The following is a 21,605-nucleotide window of genomic DNA, read 5'->3' as shown; positions in this document are numbered from 1 at the left end:
GTGTTTGTAACACTCATGATTTTTTTCTTTCTTTCTTACAGTTCTTATATAAAACCCGAAGCTGTTATTAGTGTTATACTAGTAATATTCTAGAAAGTATTTCAAAATTTCCAGTGAATCCATTTTACCTCTTGCATATCTTCAAGTTTTGGATCCTTATTATAGTAGACAGGACCAATTGAGATGTGTTAAGGCTGATAGATTAAAAAGTGTTTAAATTCTTATAGTTATGTACTTATCTATTAATTAACACTAATAAATATTTGTACAAATCAAGCACTACCTACACGGCTAAACCCTGCACCCACTATAATAAATTTTAATATTTTATAGATAAATAATTTGTTCACATTTGCTACAAATTATGAAATTAGTACAATTTAAAACCTGTAACTTTTTATTTTGATAATGTGAAATACGTACTACATGTTCGTGACACACGAAACTTCTTGATAAAAGTTGAAAAAACCCATTAATGGGTTCACAATGATGCCATATAGGAGGCTCGGGCAATTTGGTGGAAAATTTTTTTTTTTTTTTTTAAACAATAGATAATAATATAGACATGTACAAAAGAGCCATTTTAAGTGATTTAAAATTGATTTTTTTTTTTTAACAATTAATTTGAAACGGAAGAATGAAGTCAATTTTTGAAGGATTTAATGTTCAATTAAAGAATTTCAAATGTTCTTGCTTTATGTATGTCCTATGCATTTTTTTTAATGTTTTTTATACATATTACACATACTCAATGTTTAAAACATATATCACGTATGTATAAATATTATTTTTGAGACCCCCGTACTTATAAATATAATAAATGTATTAAGGAGTAATTACTCTTGCACCAAAAATCTATAAGTAATCTAAGAATTTTTGTTAGAAATTACTTACTATAATTTTGATTTTGTGAGAAATTATTTAATAAAAAAAATTGTACATAATTACCTTTTAATATTTTTTTATTTTATTTTATTTTATTTATTTATTTTTTTTTTTTTGCAAAAGACCATATGTCGGATTTCCACCATTGACTCAGTTCTCTAACATTGATCGTCCACATGCTGATCACATGACTTTTTAATTTTTTTTTTCTTTCTTTCTTTTTCTTCTATGCCCCACCAGTAGTGCCACCTTCCTCACCACCGTCCCACCACCACACCATTGTGAACTAAAATACTAAATGCAAGGTTTTAGGTTCAGTGCAAGAAAAAAAAAATATCATGTAAAACTCCAAGTAGAACTTCTTCATATCGTGTCTCAAAAAAAAAAAGTTGCAACTTGCTTTGTCTAAACATGCTAGTATGCCTATTGATCCAGCTTGCATCTTTTGCCGTTCTGCGTCTGAGTCAGTTGAACATTTATTTCGTGATTGTCAGTTTTCTAGTCAGCTTTGGGGTCGGTTGGCTTTGCCTTGTTGTTCAAACACTTCTTCTGCTTCTCCATTTCTTGGTTGGTTTGAAAATATCGTCTCTCTTCTGGCTCATGATAAGGACTGGAATCAGTTGGATGCTTTCTTTAGTTTATGTTGGCCAATATGGATAGTCAGGAATAATGCTCGATTTAGATCTGAAGTCTATTCCCCTCAGTTAGTTCTTGATTTGGCCTCTTCTTGGCATGCCCGGAGTAGGGATGCCCGAGTTTGGGATCCTGGTACGTGTAGTGCTCCTCCGGGTTTTCCTTTTCGGTCTACGATCTTTTTTGTTTTAGGGCCTATGCACCAGGATTATGAGGAGATTCTATATGTTGACGGTTCGTGGGACTCTACTTCTTTTGCTGCTGGAGCGGCCGGGTTGGTGTTTTCGCCGTATGGACTCTTCTACTTTAGTTGCTGGGGGAGCGTCATGCTATTCAGCGGGGTATTTCCAAGTTGTTGATCTGTACAGACTGCATTTTAATCCCACGGCTTATTGTGGAGATGGGTTTTAAGGTCGTTTCAGTTATGTCGTGGATTCGGGATGATATTTGCAGTTTGATCCCTTCCTTGTCTCTTTGTCACATTCAAAAGGTTCCTAGATCTTCAGTTGTTGAGGCTCATCGGTTGGCTGGTGCTGCGCGTCGTCGTCACATTATTTCTTTTGTTTTTTTATTTTGTTTGTAGTTCCCTTTGTCCAAAAAAAAAAAAAAAAACAAAAAAAACAAAAAAAAACAAACATGCTAGTATAATAAAATTACGTAAACAATATCATATGTCACTAATCTCCGAATTGAAGGCATATAAGTATATAACATTGTATTAATGGATTATTATATTACCAACAACAAAATACAACATTAAGTTATTACAATTACGATCTAATATTCAATTTACATAAAGTAGCTAGGTTGCAACTTGAAAAAAAAAAAAAAAAAATTCACACACAAAAAAAAAAAAAAAAGAAAAAAGAAAAAAAAAAAACCTCAACACCGTGAATATGCACGATTCAAGTGTCTGATTTCATAGCAGCTGACATGGAAACATCGGCAACAATCTTCAAAGCATTCAGCATTGGCAGTTGGACAACTTGTAGATGTAAGCTGCAATAGTCTGTAAAAGAGTAAGCACAAAAGGCATGAATGCAGCGATCACTGACAAAATTGTCCATGGATTATTAAAGTATTTGCTCCTCAAAATAGCCATCCATCGATTCCGACGTTTTGAAGCGTAGCAATTCAGAGCATTGCTGACATTCGAGTAAACCTCGTATGATGCAATCACATTTTTGCCAATATTGTTGATAAACTTTACAACATCATCATCACTTCCTAGATGATTACTAAATATTTTATTTTTAACCAACACTTGCACATCTTCCACGCTGTCTATCAAGTCATCAAGGAAGAAAATATAATTAATGAAGTAAGTATTATCTTTCAAATAATGGCACTGTTCAAAATAAACCAAGTTCCGCAGGTGAGATTCTGTGTTATCATATATTTTTAATTTCGAAATCGTGAGTATCCCGTTAGCAAATGTTACATCAAGTGGATTCTCAGTTTCACCTGCCACAAATGTGACTCCTGCGTCAAATAGTTGCTTGGCAGTGTAACAAAGACGACGAATAGAATGCTCATCATCAGTTTCCGTCTTGAGATGACATAATGATGGCGGACAGATCAAAGACAGCAGCTTGTGTATGTATGAATCTGAATCGGTTGTTGGATTTGTATTTGGTTGGTTGCGCAATGGTGTGCTCAAAGAAAGGCAACAACACATCCTTTGGAGATCTAACAAATGTTCAATGTTTGTTTCATCTGTAATTTTATTACCTTCAATAATACTCTTAATAGCCTTTGTTCCAGGGCAATCACTACTAGCAATGCCTAAGAATTCAAGAGTAGCATTAATAAGAGTAATAGGTCTGTAGATGTGACCGAACGCTAAATCAAAGATTCCCTTGAGAACAAAATATGGAATTTGGTTTTCCAACCGAAATAAATCATTTAATGCCGCGCAAGACAGTGGTGCTAATAAATTATTCCCATCTAAATCTACATGAAACCCGGGCAAATTTGTTTTGCCGTTGAAGAAGTAGTAGATCAGGATTGCAGCATCAAGCACTATCATTTCAACAAACTCATCACTAGAGAGTCTACTTTCTTGCTGATAACATTTGCGGATTTTTCCTTCTTTATCTTTTACATAATCAATGTAAGGATTTAAGCTTTGACAAGCATTATTGGGATGTTGAAGGAAGCAATTCAAGAAAATCCATTTAACCTCTTGCATGAGTGCTAGTTTTGGATCCTTATAGTATATGGGACCAATTGACATGAATAAAGGCTGATAAAAATATTCATGCCCCTTCAACATATATTCAGGAACTTTATAAATGCACCAATGCTTATTAAAAGAAACATTCAAGGAGTCCAGCTTGTTACGCATTGAAGTTAGCACCCCATTATTTTCATTTCGTGGAGTGTTGTTTTCCATCTGTATTAATCGTAGAATGTAAGTATATGTCTCATTTTTCAAATTTCTCAATATGTTAACGAGACAGTAAAGTATAGAAACTAATCAATAGACGGAATCGACTTTTCAAATTCCCAACAAATGATAGCATATGCTTCACCTTATTATTATATCTTCTTTCATCAAATTCAAATCAACATCAACTATATTTAACTAGAACTAGTCTCTTCGGAGACATCTGATATTTAACTAGAACTATGATTTAAATTTTATGTTTGGGGTTGATGAAAGAAAAATAATGATACGGTATAACCAAGGTCATTTTAAAAATAATACTCTTTTTTTTTTTTTGGTAAATTCTCAACGGTGACCCCCTAACTTTTGCTACGCACCAATGGGGACTTCCCTATTTTTTTATTATACAAAATGACCTTTATTATGAAATTTATCTCACTTATGACATTAATATTTATCATTTAGTTAAAAAAAATAAACTAACTATGGTTAATTTTGAAAAAAAAAAAAAAGAAAAAAACCTAAAAAGAAAAACCACTAACCTAGCCACCACCTCCACCCTCATCCCCACCACGTAGCTAGGCCAGCAACACCTCTACCCTAACCGGAGCCACCAAACCCCTCATCTAAAACGCCGACCTCCCACCAAACCGCCGAACTATCGCCCCCACCTTTTCCACCACCTAGAACTAAACCCTAACCTCAAAACTTTTTATCCTCTGACCTTTGATTATCGCTGTGGGGTTGGTTTTGGTCGAGGAGGGGTGGTGGGTTTAGGGTTTGAGGTTTCTAGTTTGGGCGGGGATCGAAGAGAGATCGGTGAAGGAGAAGGCAGAGAAGAATGAGATAGAGATCGATCGGTGGTCGAACCTAGGTACGTAAATTGATGGTATGTGGATGATCGGAGTTCTGGAATTCAGGCGATTTAGAGGTGGTGACGGTGAGAAGGAGGAGAGAGAGTGAGGGTCGTGGGCGAGGATTTAAGAATCGAACCTTGGCGGTGGTCGATGTAGAACTGGCGCAGCATCACCGGAGGTCCGGGATAGCTTGAGTAGCATCGGTGGCGGTCAGAGAAACCTAGGGTAGAGTCGCCGGAAAGGGTGATGGTGGCTGGAAGGTGGGGGTGGCTGGTTTTTGGTGGTTGGGGTTAATATTTAATGAAATAAGGTTATGAGTGAGATGAAATTTTTAACTAAGGTCATTTTGTATAATAAAAAAAAAGGAGGTCACCATTGGTGCGTAGCAAAATTACCATTGAGAATTTCCCCCCTTTTTTTTCTTTTCATTTAAAATCTTATCATTATTTATAAGATGAGAAATCTTCTATATTACTCTCAATATATAAAACACGTAAACTAGCCATATTGGATTTAACTTGATTTTGTTCAATCAATAATTTATTAATGTTTAACTAGCTTTTCTATAAATATTCAACTAATTAAGTTATTTATGGTCAAAATAATACATTGACAAACGAACACAGAAATGGAAATAACATATAAAACAAGGGGAGTATTTGCTAAAAATAACTAAATTAAAAGATGGTTAATTATGCAAGAATAAATTATATTCAGCAAAAAAAATATTTAGATTTTGTAAAATCAAAAACTTTAAAGCGCAATAACTTCAAAAAACTCATATAAAAATATCAATAAAAAAATTTTAATCGTTAAAAATCAATAACTCTTTTTAAAAACTCATATAATAAAGAGGTTGTAAAAATAATTTAAGCTCAACGAAAATATTTTAAGTAATTAAGTTAAATATACCATGTTTGGAAAAAATAACAAATGTAAGGGATATAAGAGCGATTTCGTTAAAGATATGAGGTATTGGAAAATATATGTATGATATATTTTCCGTATGTATCTTATTACGAGAATAATATATCCAAGTTTATTTATGTTAAGATAATTGTAGACACCCATTTGTGTCTCCCCAAAACCAAACCCAGTGATGAGTATCTTTCACATCGAATCATAATCGAATGAAGCGAAAATGTGGAAAGTCTAGTGTTGCGGATAGTTTTAATTTCTTTACTCTTCTCTCTGTTTTTGAAAACTTATTTTAAGAAAACAACCAATCCAGTTTGGTTGGTCCATGATATGGGTCCAATAATAGTGTAGTTGGATGGGGCTTGTAAAGACCTTTCCAACGATATATTATAAGCCCAATTCCGATGAATATTGAGGAAGTTATGGCCGATTTACTAAGTTGGGCCCGGTTTGAGCTTTATGTACGGCCCAATGATCTAGGGGAGGGCCTAATATGATTTATCATTCCTAATGCAATTAGGAATGGTTTTAGTCTTCTAGATTCTTCTCGAAGGTTCTTTTCATTCCTAATTCAATTAGTATTGATAAATTGACTTTTGTTGACTTTTCAGAGTTTTAATCAAAATCAAATAGCATTTTCAAGGAAATTATATGATTTTATCCTCCAGTACGGCAAACTTATCTGATTTTCGAAAACGCGTTAAAATTAGGCTTGGCGCCTGACCCCAAGCTTTGGCGCCTGGAACCAGGCCTGGCGCCAGCCATTGGCGCCTGGCGCTAGTGTTGGTGCCTGGCGCCAGTTAGCTAGGGTTTGCGCCAGCTCTGTTTTTTGAGCGTCAAACTCTGTTTTGTTTATTTTATCTTTTTGGTTGATTTTCTCTATAAATAACGTATTAAAAACTCCGTTTTCATTCACCAATTTTCACCGATTCTCATATACATTCATCATTCACCAATTCTCACGATCATTCATCTACAATCAGTTTTCTAATTCTCTCATCTCTCTCTCTTTCCTTAATTCTAACTTTGCTTTTACATACAAAATTCCGCATTCGCAAGACTTAGATACAGCTAGCCATATTCGAAGTTGTCTTCGCCCTAGACGTGAAAGGTTTAATTTCTGAGGGTTTGGTCCCAAATCTCTATTTCAATTATTTAATTTAATTGTTTGATTATTATTTTCCTTGAAGTTACTAACGTGTGTATTTGGTTATTAGAAAGAGGTACGAGGCATCAAAGTAAGGGCTTTAATGGTTTTAATTGATATTATGATGTAGAAAACATGTTTACATTGTTATTATGATATTCCTAGTATCATGTCTAGGGTAACTTTAATATTAAATATGATTGTTACGATGCTTTCTATTCTCTTCCTAATATTTATGATTGTTAGTATCATGTTAGGGTTAAAGATTTGATTTTTATTGCTTAGTGACATGCTAGGGTTTGTTATTAATTAATCTTGTTAGTATCATGCCTAGGATATTGCTATTATTATGCTTTAATATTAACATGAATATGATTATGATTATAATTGTTATAATTTATGATGATGATGATGATTATTATTATTATTATTATTATTATTATTATTATTATTATTATTATTATTTTGATGATGATTATTTTATTTATGATTATTATAATATTATTGTTCATGATTGATTATTATTATGTTGCTTGATATTTATTTATTGCTTGATCACACCTTTATTGCATGTTTAAAGGGAATTTGTACTTGTAATCACGCTTAATAAGATATTTAATAATCTTGTTAGGGTTAATTATGATTATAATTCAAGTGATCGCCAATAATAGTTTATTTGTGCATTATATTCAACCAACATAGATAAACAGGTTTAGGGTTAATCCTATTGATTGCAAGTTAGTCAGAAAGCGCACATGAATACGATCAGAATAAAGTAGAGGCCTAGTATTATGGCAGGTTCAATCTCTTTTAGATTGGATTTGTACCTTCATCCCCGAACCCTTATTTGGTTCTAGACCTTATGGAGTTGACGATCTCTTGGATCGTTAAGGGGTGTAACCTTCACCTCGTGAACGGTTTACAAGTTCCTAAAACTTGTTGGCAACTCTTTTGCTCTATCTTCTTCCCTTTTGGAAGCCACCGTACTTTAGTGTATGATCACAGTGGGGTTCAAGCTAGTGGGATTTAAAGCTTGAAATTTATTCCCTACAATAATATTTAGTGAATATATCGTTAGGATATATGGTAAATCTTTTAAGAATATTGTTTCCTATTTTATGATTTTAGGTTTTGTATAAATACTTAACCTATTGATGAATAATAATGAAACAATACAAACAATTCTTTTATCTCTTTCTCTCAATTTGTCATGGCATCAGAGCTAGGTTAAGTTGTGTTGTGATATGGGCCAATATGGACAACTCACATGTGAGGGGGAGTGTTGAGCCCATGAGAAATCCCACATGTGAGTGGTGTGTTGTCCCACATTGAAGAGTGTAGAAGTGTTGGAAAGTGTATCCCTCATTGAACAAATAAGAAAGTTGTGTCCACTTTATAAGGCTAAGGGGCTACTCCCCTTATTACTATATGCTTTGAGGTGGAACCTCCTTGGTCGTATAAAGTGGGCAGTTGTGTGGGTGTGGCCCAAGCCCGTTTATCATGGTATCAAGAGCAGGTTAAATATTGGGGTCGTTGACAAAAATTTTCCCCCTACCGGTGGGTTAATTAGAAAATTGAACTCACCGGCGGGAATCATAAATTTCACCCAAAAATTCCGCTATGCAATTTTTTTTTCTTTTTTGTGAGTTGATTCGAGCATGATTTTGCTCCTTTGGATATGAGTTTGGTTTTGCTCTAAAATAAAATCAATAAGAGATTTAAGTGTGGTTTACTTTGAAAAACCAATAAGAGATTTGAGTGTGGTTTACTCTAAAAGACCGTTAAGAGATTTGAGTGTGGTTTACTCCGAAAGATCATTAAAAGATTTGAGTGTGGTTTACTCTGAAAAACCAATATTTAATTGGAGCTCGGGTTTGCTCTGAAAAACCAAAAAACTGATATCTTTGCATGTTCAAAAAGAGTGACGTTCCTGCGTAATTGATGACCGATGAGTTCAAAAAAGATGAACGTTCTCATCATTGAAAAAAAAAAAATTAAGGCGACATCAACAAAGTAGTGCACCTCAATCGACTTCAACAAAGTGAAAATTGAAGGCGACATTAGCAGAGTATTGCAACTCGCTCGACTTCAACAAAGTGAGGAATTTCCAATCGCAACGTTCGTGTTATTGCCGTTTCGATTGTGGGAGGGTGTTAGAGATATGATATATTGGAAAACATATGTGTGATATATTTTCCGTATGTATCTTATTATGAGAATAATATATTCAGGTTTATTTATGTTAAGATAATATTTAGTGAATATATGGTATATCTTTTAGGAATATTGTTTCCTATCTTATGATCTTAGGTTTTGTATAAATACTCAACCTATTGATGAATAATAATGAAGCAATACATGCAATTCTATTCTCTCTTTCTCTAAATTTGTCAGATTCTCCATCAATTATAGGGAGTATAATATATATGGAAAAAAACTAAATTAGACAAACTAAAAAAGTAAAATAAAGCATATATAGGCCCATGTTCACTTTATCTTAAAAAAATAATCTCAGTTTAGTAAAAATAATTTCATTTTAGTAAAAATAAGTCTAGTTCAATAAAAATAAGTTTAGTTCAATAAAATCTGTAACCTTAAAAGATGAAATATAACTGAAAATCAGTAAAAAAAAAAAAAAAAATGGTTTTAATTAGTAAAATTAATTTAAGATCAGAAAAAATAATTTCAAATCAGAAAAAATAAGGCGAAGTAAACGGGACCTAAATTACAAACTTGTTTTACATTCATAATAATTTCTAAATAAAAAGTAAGACACCATATTAAAATATTCAATATTTAAATGTTGGAATGTGACTCGAGAATCAATCGAGGCTTGGCATATAAGCTAAGGGGATGAATTACTTGTGTTAAGCAAGGAAGCATTGGATGGGTCAACTTCAACTGGGCATATCTCTCAAACTACTTATATTTTTGAGGTGATTCAAGTTGTAGGTGAAAGCTTGTTTCAAGATCTTTCCAATGATAGGTCATAAGCTTAATTCCGATGAGAAACGAGGAAGTTACAACTGTTTTAGTACGAGCTATCTGTGCTGACCCGAACAGGGAATGCACGTCCGTGCCAAACTTGGCACGTTCGTGCAGCTCCAATTCCAGACGACCAGTAGCTTCTAGTCTGATTTATCTGGGCTAGCGCGTCCATGCCATTCTTGGCACGCTCGTGCCTACCTGATGCTCTGTCCCGATTTGTCGTGGGTATAAATACCCATTTGGGGTTATTTTGTTTATTATCCCCAAATTGCGTAAAACACAATTAGAGTTAGGGTTCTTGTTCTTGAAACCCTTGTGCTTTAGAGTGGAAATTAGTGAGAGATTACTCTTGTAAACACTAATTATAATTAATACAAACATTCTCCTTGTTCTTGGGTGGGTTTTATAGTCTTCAAGTAATTGCTTGAAGGATTTTCCCATCTTCCAATTTCTTGTCTCTTTTACTATCAAATTTCTTAATTATTCTTTCTAATTACTTCAATTATCAACCATTTGCTCTAACATTAAATTATATGAAAAACAATTGCGGGGACTTACAGCTAATTGCAAAGCTGTAGCAACAATTGGATTCAACACGTACACTGTGCCTCGCAAGGTACCCCGAAGAGAGTGGAATAAAAATAAACTTTGAATGAAAAATATTTCGTACGTTTTAAAACTGTTAGTAAAATGTACGAGTAGATCTTTGCCTTGTACTGTTTTAGTTTTTATATAGCTTTTCAGCTTCTGCTTGACATTATTGCTTTACATCTATAATTAAAAGTACTCCCTTTATTTTTTAAATGCTACACTTTAATTCATATGTAAACTTTTGTATACACCCAATATACACTAATATTACTATACATCGAGTAGTATAAGGGTAACTTTTTGCCTTTTTTTGAGTAACTTTTAACATCATACAATTTTTATATAAATAGACAGCAAGAAAAGTTTTGTAATGATAATTTAATTACATTCAATAACTAATAATAGATTTTTAGTCATTTAAAATATGGTTCTTTACTAATAAAACGTAGATAATTTTTATTTGTATTGGGTTACTTTTATGCATATTGGGGTAACTTTTATTCATTTCAGGGGAACTTTTGATCACTTTGGCCTATATTTATAATGGATGTACAATAATTACATCCGATTTTTTTTAAAAGTTTGTGTTTTTAGAAAAATTAATGGACTTCAATTTAAAACACTGTAAGGAGTACATTAAAAAAAATAAAATAAATAAAAAAAAATAAAAAATGTTATAAAATAAGGAGAAATATAAGAGAGATTGATAGAGAATATATCAGTGTATTTCTATTCCATATAATGGGGTATATATAAATACGATACATTAGGGTTTGAATGGATAAGAATATAAACCCTAGATCTAGATTGTTCCGGTATGATACAAAGGAGGATAATGGATATCCACAAATATTTCATAACACTCCCCCTTGGATGTCCATTATCGAAGATTGTGCCTCATTAAAACCTTACTACGAAAAACCCTGTGGATAAAAACATAGTGAAGGAAAAAGAGTACATCATTCTTCGTAATACGCTCGAGATGCTGCCTCATTAAAAACCTTACCAGGAAAACCCAATTTGGGACAAAACCATGGTCAAGGGAAAAAGAGTGCAGCGCGTATTTTCTCCCCCTGATAAATACATAACTTGAGATCTTCTAGTGTCGCAACAATGAATCCAATATGTTGGATATCTTCTAATAAGTTGGTAAAATATCACTTGTTGATCTTCGACTCTCCTAAGCTGAAGTTGCATCTTCAATTCTTCAAGTCTTCACGTGAACATGTGAAGTGTCTTCATTTCACCATATATGTGTTTATCTCTAATATCACCATTCCAAATCTCTATTTAATAGTTGATTAAAAAGGTTAAACTCATGCGGTTATGACTTCTTCTGGAAGTCGTTAATAATAAATATTGGTGATCATTATTTGATTTAACATTCATTAATGATAATTTGATGAAAAACTTGATATTATTAATGTCATTCTTCAATCTCATATGAATTATAATATAAAATATGTAATTATGTACGCTAATCATGGTTCTTCTAGACCATGAGAAAACATTCTCGCGCATAAGTATTCCATTGATATTATTTAGATGTTTCATGATTGACATGATAGCTCTCTTATAAATACAAATAGTAAATCCTACTAACTCTCATATGCTCAAACTTTAGGCTGAGATGTCAATAATGTAGTCACAAAGACTTTTCAAGAGTTTGATAATAATTGCAATATTCAAGACATAAAAATTTGTAGAGTTGGGCATTTAATACGTCATATATAAGTTCTTCAGGAACTCCTTTTACATGATTCATAACATGTTATTATATAAGTGTCATCAATAATTTCATTACAATTATAAGCCTATTGGAATATAAATATCTCTTTCTAATTTTTCATCAAAGTTGTAAATATGTCTTGCTATATTTTGAAAGAACATTCACATACACCACAGCCATTGTAAGAAATTAGTCCATGCAATATGAGATATATAAAACATGATAACATATTAAACAAATTATATAATGAGTAATGCATCTAACTTCCTACATATGCAATAAACCATTAACCTATGACTCACATGTACATGAATATAAGACTCAAAATGATGCAAGACACTGTACAGCGTGGATTTAAAAATCCATATTTCATTGGACTTCGGGTCTATGATAAACTTATGATCATTATCATTATGTCGACATCAAAATGTACATGTATTTCAGATCCCTTACTTGTGGATTTAAAAATCCATATTTCATTCCATTATGCATATGCATATTATTCATCGGTTCCATTATGTACCGGTATCATAAAATTCCTTTAACTTACATTCCGCATGCTATTTTACTATGATATCTTAATACATTTCTCATTGGTACCATCATAACTTTTCTAACATCATAGGCCATCTATTATATTCAGATATCTATACCACTTTAGGGTATTTCATACACTATGATATTTATATACTATTACACTATTAGTGTCAACTGCACTATCTTGCCAAACATCATATCTATTAAACATATCTTTATTTTGGAACCGATCATACACAACCTACACTTCAGGTGTAGTGATTCAAGTACAATTGGCAAGATTTTATCTCAATGTATACACATAATTAATATGACCAAAATGTATCTTCAACGCTATGCAACATGAGTCATAACTGAATACAAATCAAATCATAAATGTGCAACATATCTTGATAATATATATACAAAAGTTGGCATATATATAACTTTTCAAACTACCATTATAGGGATCATATATATTCTTTATTTATTTATTTCGATTTTCCCAACTTTTGCTATTTCTTCTCCCCCTAAGTTGGTAATATATCTCTTTTATAGGGGCGTCTGATTCTATACCAACTTAGTATATAAATTTGCATTAAAATTCATTTCAATGGGAGGATCACAATCAAAATTTATCTCTTCTGGAGAACAATTTCGATGAAGAATCATTTATTCATTAACTTTATATTTCATGTGTATTTATTATTAAATATTCAATAATATTTTCTCTTCTGGATATCAATGTCAATGGGGAGACATATGTTGTGCAGTTGTACGTTTTTCTTTCTTCTCCAGTTTAATATGTGCTGACATATAATAGCCCCAATCAAAAGAATTGTTATACAAACATAAATCACTTGCTCGTAATTCTAGTAGGTGATGATCTTCTGGATCGTTAAAGACTTAAATAGTGTATTTGGTGAACTTCTGATCACTTGATAGTTGACAATAATATATAAGTTATTTTGGTGAACTTCTGGTCAGCAATTACTCCTTTATCAGCCATTACTCCTTTATATAAAAAAAAATCAAAACATATTAAATCTTGAAATTTTCATCAATACAAATTATTATAACTCACAATCCAAATATAACTCAATCTCAATATTACGTCTTGCCATTCAATTCATTTTATATATTTAACATTGAGAAAGCGTCAGCACATTATCAAATGAAACTTCAGGTTTCCATTACAGGTAATTATTATTAAACCTGGATGGCCTAATTTAATTATCACATCCAATCACTTCTCTAAATTTGAACTCTGGTCAGTTTTCAACACTAGTGATCACTTTATTTAACTTACTATATGGATGGCCATGAATGTGATGTGATTTTAGAACACCAACAAGTGTTTCTTTATACAATTGGCAAGACAATCAATTAATATTTTATCCAATAATTACTCATACTCTACTGGAGTTTATACTATAAACTTGATACATGTTAATCTTGTTGGATATTTCATACTCTTCTGGAGTCTTTTATATAATCATGAAACATATGAACTTTACTAAAAGTGATTTCTCTAGAAATGTAATGATATTTACCACTTCCTCAAATTTGTCATTGTCAATAGTGACTCCTTTCCTTTTCAAAGATACTTAATTATCTTTAGAACCTATTGATTTATCACGCTTCAGGCATGCTATAGGTTCATCAACAATTGATGTTGTACTCTTAGGACATCAATTTTAAATTAGAGCATTTACAACTAGTATATGATAAATGTCATTTGTTTATATCCATCTTCAGGATGGTATCATTTCAAAATATTTAATGAACATATGGTCACTTTTATTAAATAAATCGTTGATATTTAAGTTATTGTATGTATCAAACTGACCATCAATATATTTTATTATTTATATGCAAGGGTTACATACAATCTCCCCCTAATCCTTGCATACGGGTCCAACAACCTTTAAAATCCTTGCAACTTTTAAGCCATAAATTCTTTTGGCAATGTCATGTATCAAGTAATATGTTCCTTTTAGCAAAAACATGCTTATATAAAATTATACTTATAGAACACTTATCATGTTCCTCATGCCCAATTACGTTCATTGACAGTTGTATCCTAGCGGTTTAGCACTTTAAAGCAATATATATGTTATGTACTTGAAACAAAATTGCCCTTGGCTAATCAATAAAATATAAACAACCTTAATCATAAAACCAAATATGATGTATAAGAAAGGTAATTTATCAAACAAATATAGAATTGCTTTCATGATTGTTATGGAGTGCCTACTACATACTATACTCACTAAAGCCAAGTGACCAAGTGGGATTCAAGGTCAAACAATTGTCAGATACAATAAACAATTAACTTAATGCTTTGTTTGAAAGAAATTCACATGATAAATCTCAAATCTATTATTAATTATAGAAAATAATAATTTGGCATTACTATTGAGTCCGTAATTATATTATTGGACATTTGGACGTACCTTTACTAGTGCAGAAGATATAATTTGCAAATTGATCACTTCAAAAAAAACCAACTCCATATGTGCAAGTCATATGTAATTATGACTCTTATAAAGATATATTTGATAATACCTTTTATTTCTTGAGTATATACTACCAAAAAAATTAATATGATATAATAACTTGATATAATTAATTAATGTCTAGACTCCTCAAGATATTGTTACTTGATTTATCTTATAATCCATTACAAATACAACTGTTATTTAGTGAACCAAAAGTGTATACATATATATAATTCAAATAAATGATAATACTGATAAGGTTATTACTATTATTCAAGCCATAGACTGTTGCTTAACGATTATCTTATTAATATTGTTAAGCATGTATATCAATCTTGTATAGCTCCAAAGATAAGAATTCTAATTCCTAGCCTTTTGTTGAAACTGGTTACATATCTACTGATTCCATAGCAAATTACCAAAACAAAAGTGAAGGCCTATATGCAATTAATATTATAAGCATGTAGAGAGTAATTACTGCTCGACAACGGTATCAAAATTAAAACATATTCAACAAATGAAACTCATAAAACATTGAATTAACCAGTTTGATCAATACCCCACTTGCTTGAACAATATCAATCTCCAACAAAATATAAAACCCACTAATCCACTTAATTACTTGGACATTATTAATTTGCGTCATAATATAGTGTAGTCATAGACCTCATATTGGTACATCCTACTTTGAATCATTGGTAGCTAATGAACCCAAATACTCATACTCTTTACATAAAGCAATTTGATAATGAATTAATATAAATAGTATATAATGTATGTGTACCTTTATTACTATTCACACATCAAAAACCACCAAAATTCTTAAAATTTAAGGTAGTAAAATATCATGAGACATTATGTAAACCAACAATTATGTAACCACATACACCTGAACTTAGAATATGTAACGTTAATTATAGAGAAAAATAATGATAACTTAACATTTAACTACAACACAAAACAAAGAGATAATGCGAGTTCAATAATCGAATATGGACACGAAACTTATAAACGGAACCTAAATACCAAAGCAAGAACATATAACGCATCAAATAGAAAGCCCAAATCTCCCCATCTAAATCTAGTTACTAATGAACACAAATTAATTAAACTATTAAACTAATAGAACAAATTCAATATATTTATTTAGGTGAATGAATCAATCGAATAATCCTAAAAATTAACAACATCATATAATTCCTTCAATAAGATCTCTCATCATTCAATTACCAAAAATAAAATCGAACAATTCAATTAGATACCAAAATACAGAACAAATAACCATATTCATCATTTTACGAAAAAATAAAATATCAAAAAAAAAAAATTGAAGAGATCATACCCATGAGAGAAGTATCGAGAAGACTGCGAGTAAACAAAACCTGATCAGTAGGATTAATAGTACCAGGCTCAATTTCACGTTGTTGAAAAGTGAGAATGCTTGAGATGCTGGTAACGAGCAAAACAAGAATGGTGCCGCCAAAAGTGGTGATGACAACAGGTCAGCTTTGGCAATGGAGTTCTTTAATTCGGATCTAAATTAAACAATTTGCGTAGAGCTTTGGTGCTGATAACGTGTTATAAAATAAGGAGAAATATAAGAGAGATTGATAGAGAATATATCAGTGTATTTCTATTTCATATAATGGGGTATATATAAATACAATACATTAGGGTTTGAATGAATAAGAATATAAACCCTATATCTAGATTGTTCCGGTATGATACAAAGGAGGATAATGGATATCCACAAATATTTCATAACAAAAAAGACATTATAATGATGTTAATATTTTGGACTTTTTGTGAATTATTACCTTATAAGAGATATAAGAGCGATTTTTCATCAATTATAGGGAGTATAATATATATGGGGAAAACTAAATTAGACAATATTAAAAAAGTAAAACGAAGCATACTAAATTGAAAGCTTGTTTTACATTCATAATACTACCTCTGTTTCTTATTGTGTGCAACAAAGAAATATTTTATATCTCACAAATAATATCCTTTATTGCGCACATAAGAAGAAATGGAGGTAGTAATTTCTTAATAAAAAGTAGGACAACATAAAGTATTAAATACTCAATATTTAAATTAGGAAAATTTGTCAGAAACAACCTTTTAAAGTGTCCACTTTACTAAAAACAACCTTTTAAATTTTTTTTTGCAACTTCAGACCACATTATAAATTTTTTTTATCAAAGACAACCAAATGCTACTTTCCGGCGTTGACTCTATTTTTCCCGATGTTGACCATTAGTGTGCAACGCACATGACCTCGTATATTGCTTAATACACCAATTTTCCCTCCAATTCACTCGTACAAAAAGAGGGATGAAAGAGAAGCAGGGGTTTTAATAGGAGTTAATTGGAGGGGAAAAGGGGTGTATTAAGCAATATAGGAGGTCACATGACTCGCACACTCGTGGTCAACATCGGGAAAAATAGAGTCAACGCCGAAAAGTAACATTTGGTTGTCTTTGATAAAAAAATTTTATAATGTGGTCTGAAATTGCAAAAAAAATTTTAAAAGGTTGTTTTAAATAAAGTGGACACTTTAAAAGGTTGTTTCTGACAAATTTTCCTTTAAATTATATAAAAACAATTGCGGGGACTTACGGCAAATTGCAAAGCTGTAGCACCAATTGATTCAACACGTGCACTGCGCCTCGCAAGGTACCCCGAAGAGAGTGAGATTTAAAAATAAAAATAAAATAAAATAAAATAAAATAAAAAAAACTTTGAATGAAAAATATTTCGTAGGTTTTAAAACTATTACGGAGTACTATTAAAATGTGTGTGTATTCTTTGCCTCGGGCTGGTTTACTTTTTATACAGCGATCTTTTCAGCTTCTGCTTGGCATTTTTGTTTCACCTAAATCCAAAGTACTCCTATCGATATATAATTTTTGAAAAATCAATAGACTTTAATATAAGACACTAGATGAAGCCCGTGCGATGCACGGTTTGTTTGATTTTTTTTAAATAATGTTTTTTTTTTTTTTTTTTTTTTTTTTTTTTTTTTGTATTTATGAGCCTAAAATTTGTTATATATTTAGATAAAATTCCTAATATTAAAAGATAATATATAATATTTAATTAATTTAAACTTAAAAATCTCATTCGCCAATTTTGCTTACATGGCATTTAAATTATTTAATTCTAAAAGAAATTAATAATCTCTTATTTAATTGGCTACTACTAAGATTTATAATCCTACATGGCGCGCTGAGAAAATTAGATCCTACGTGGCTCTCTAAAAACTCGGGAAAAAACTCCCCTTTATATATATATATATATATATATATTAGATTGTAAGGAGTATCTTAAAAAATTATTATAAAAGATAATGAGATTAATATTTTATTAAACATAAATACTTATAGATATGTGGCTAGTGTGGCTACTTCACAAATAACGTATTTAATTACATATTAAGGGTTAAATGATGAAGAAACGGGGTTACTTGATGTATAAGAGATTATTTCAATGGAAAAATAGGATTACTCTCACAAAAAAGTCCGTTATTCTTTCATTTGTTATAATAAAAATAAAAATAAAAATAATAATAATAATAATAATAGTGTGTTTAAGTAGGGACCATAAGAGGGGAGAGACAACTAATATTTAAATGAGTAAGTTGCTAAAAAAAGATGTGAAATACTAAAAAAAAAAACCATAAAATGAAAGTGTAACACTTTATATAAACGACAACAAAATGAAAGTGTATTCCTTTGTTTCTAATTAATTAATACGTTTAACTTTGTCATTTTACTATTAAATACTTACTCTGACTATCATTTTTAGTAATATAAAAATAAATTGTAACATAAAATATATTGTTAAACAGATATTAATATAAGTTTTAATATTGTTTACTAATATTGATCATGTAGTCAAATTAGTGCATTGACATTTGCTAGCTTGGCCGTGTCGGTTCTAGAAACAGAAGGAGTAACAAAAAATAACATACGAAGGGAGTAATAATTTTATTTGTGATAAATTTTCCTTCCAAAATGTTATTTTTTTTTATTTATTAAATTCAATTAAAAATATGAAATTATATGCACATAATTAAGGATTTTACGTGTAGATATTAAACACATTTAAATTTCAAGTGTTGCCTAAGCTAAGTCATTTAATTTCAATCAATTCCATTTCAATTGATATCATTATTAATAAATCTTGTTATCATAATTAGCAATAATAATAATGTAGATTTGTAATTTTGTAAGTTGTGAGTGAAGGGATAAGGCTTGAGTGATGTTCGTTTAGGAGTTGAGGGTGAAGAAGGGATAAGCTTTGAGTGATGGCTGTAAGTTGAGAGTGAAGAAGGGATAAGGTTTGAGGGATAAGGCTAACAAAAACCTTCGAATCGGAGGAATTTTTATCAAATTAATTTGAAATGTCAAATTTAATTGGAGGCCTAGCAGGGTCCGAAAAGTCTTCCAGTACGGAGAATGAAGAAGAAAGCCACTCGTGGTTTATAGCAATTGTTCAATAATTATGGGAAGATATTTTGGGTAGACTGTTAGCTGGGAAGATATTCTATGTATGTAGGCTGAAATTTAGGCTGTTCATGTCCGATTTGGTTTGATTTGGATCTCAAATCACAAAATTAAGGTTCTTAGTAATATTGGGATGGATTATAACTAGTTGAGTCAATCAAATATAGGGTTGATATAAAAAAATAAAGCAAAAAAAAGTTAAATAATAAAAACATCTAAATTAAGTATCACAGTTAGCATAATTAATACAAGACAAAGGGCTCGTTCATATATACTTAATTTCAGTTCAACTCCAATCAGTTAAGTTCAGCTCCAATCAGTTCAGTTCAGCTCCTAATTTCCCTCTCTCACAAAATATTCATTTCAGTTTAGTTCAGTTCAGTTTAGTTCAGCTCCAATCAGTTCAGTTCGGTTCAGCTTAGTTTAATAAATGTGAACATGTCCTTTAATTCTTACTCCAACCAATCAATTACATGTTCATAAGAAAAGGTACGGTCTAATAATACCAAAGGTACCTTGATGTGGTCAAGACAAAGGAATAATAACAATACTCATAATCTCTAATATAGTATTAACATAACATGCACCATCAATTAAGAATGAACATATAAATAATTTATTGAGAATTTGAATGAAAAAAATCAAATAACAATCATGGCTAGGATTCAACCTAAATCAAGAATTTGGGAACTACTCACGCATATTAACAAGAACAATAACAATAATTACAAAACATTAATTGAAAAATTAATTAAAGAGAATAAGAAAATGCCGAATCTTGAATTACAATGAAAAATAATTCACCAAGGAGTTTTTATAATAAAGTTATAAAGCTAGGAGTTTAGGATAAATAAGAAAATCAAAATGGGCTAAATCGTTCAAGCACAAACGTGCCTCCATGAGGCAGAAATGTGCCAATTTCCTTTGCTGACGTGACCGCTCTACTGCGTGCATAACTTGTCAAAATCGGCCATAATTCGAGATTAAGAGTTTTATTTGAGGAGTGTAATATATCGTTGGAAAGCTCTTGAAGTATTCTTTTCAATACAATACAACAATATCATTTGTAAATCAAAATTATAATAAAAAGTGTACGAGACTCATATTCGTCAAGTCTTTTATATATCAACGGTTTGCTTCATTCTATCTCAATTTTGCCTTAAAGACACGAGTTGAGATCCTTGAGCGAGATACCTTCATGCTCGTTGATTATTGGTAGAGGGATATTCGGTCGTTGGACGATCACCCTCAAGCCAAACACTATTTCTACCTAAACTAACCTAAGACAAGTCTAGGGCAAGTAGAGGATCGTATCCACAGGGAATGGGTATGAGTACACCGAGAGTATGAAACGGTTGCAATCTAGTTCGGTCACAAATTGGAGGTTTGATTAAATAACTACTATATGGAGACAAACACTAGGGGGGAAATGGGGATAGACACCAACCAAACCAATGGATCAAAACAATAGGCAAGCATGTACACAAATTGGATGATAGAGAGGGCACTCAACATTGTCTTCTTTTGAAGTCACCACACTAAGCATTCTTAAACCAAACTCAACTAGCAAGATAGGCCAACCAAGTCTTAACAATAGGAAGTAGACTACTAACTCGGGTTTGTCTTTCGATCGGTTCGAGATAGTACTAAGGCACAAATAATTGGGATTTCTCACCTAATTACCGCAACTAAGACTACTACATCATCCAAACGAGGTACCGTAATCAAGATAGAAATTCGGTCTAATCATACAAGAAAAGGTTCACTTCTCTCGAAACTACAACACTAAGCATTCCTAAACTAAACTCGACTAACAAGATAGGCCAACCAAGTTTTAACGATGGGAAGTAGACTACTAACTCGGGTTTGTCTTTCGATCGGTTCGAGATAGCTTAGTACTAAGGCACAAATAATTGGGATTTCTCTCCTAATTACCGCAA

At 31.5% G+C, this 21,605-nt stretch overlaps 2 protein-coding genes and 1 long non-coding RNA gene across 3 annotated transcripts; 1 reads left to right on the top strand and 2 right to left on the bottom strand.

Moving 5' to 3' along the window:
• The first annotated feature begins 1,304 nt into the window (after window positions 1-1,304).
• On the top strand, window positions 1,305-1,877 carry LOC145583790 (uncharacterized). The gene has a single exon (XM_081640764.1). It carries the CDS (start codon window positions 1,305-1,307, stop codon window positions 1,875-1,877), a length of 573 nt encoding a protein of 190 aa, XP_081496890.1.
• Window positions 1,878-2,482: 605 nt separating this feature from the next.
• LOC145583789 (UPF0481 protein At3g47200-like) lies at window positions 2,483-3,913 on the bottom strand. The gene has a single exon (XM_081640763.1). The coding sequence runs from the start codon at window positions 3,911-3,913 to the stop codon at window positions 2,483-2,485; it is 1,431 nt and encodes a 476-aa protein (XP_081496889.1).
• Window positions 3,914-11,111: 7,198 nt separating this feature from the next.
• On the bottom strand, window positions 11,112-18,114 carry LOC145586141 (uncharacterized). Its single transcript, XR_014100805.1, has 2 exons — window positions 17,777-18,114; window positions 11,112-16,721 (listed from the first exon to the last, which is right to left on the bottom strand). It is a non-coding gene; the product is annotated as an uncharacterized LOC145586141 (long non-coding RNA).
• Between the last annotated feature and the right edge of the window lie 3,491 nt (window positions 18,115-21,605).

Source organism: Chenopodium album, chromosome 16, assembly GCF_948465745.1.
Source record: "Chenopodium album chromosome 16, dcCheAlbu1.1, whole genome shotgun sequence".
Lineage (NCBI taxonomy): Eukaryota > Viridiplantae > Streptophyta > Magnoliopsida > Caryophyllales > Amaranthaceae > Chenopodium > Chenopodium album.
The sequence above is the reverse complement of the archived record's forward strand: the minus strand, read 5'-3'. Positions and strand labels throughout refer to the sequence as shown.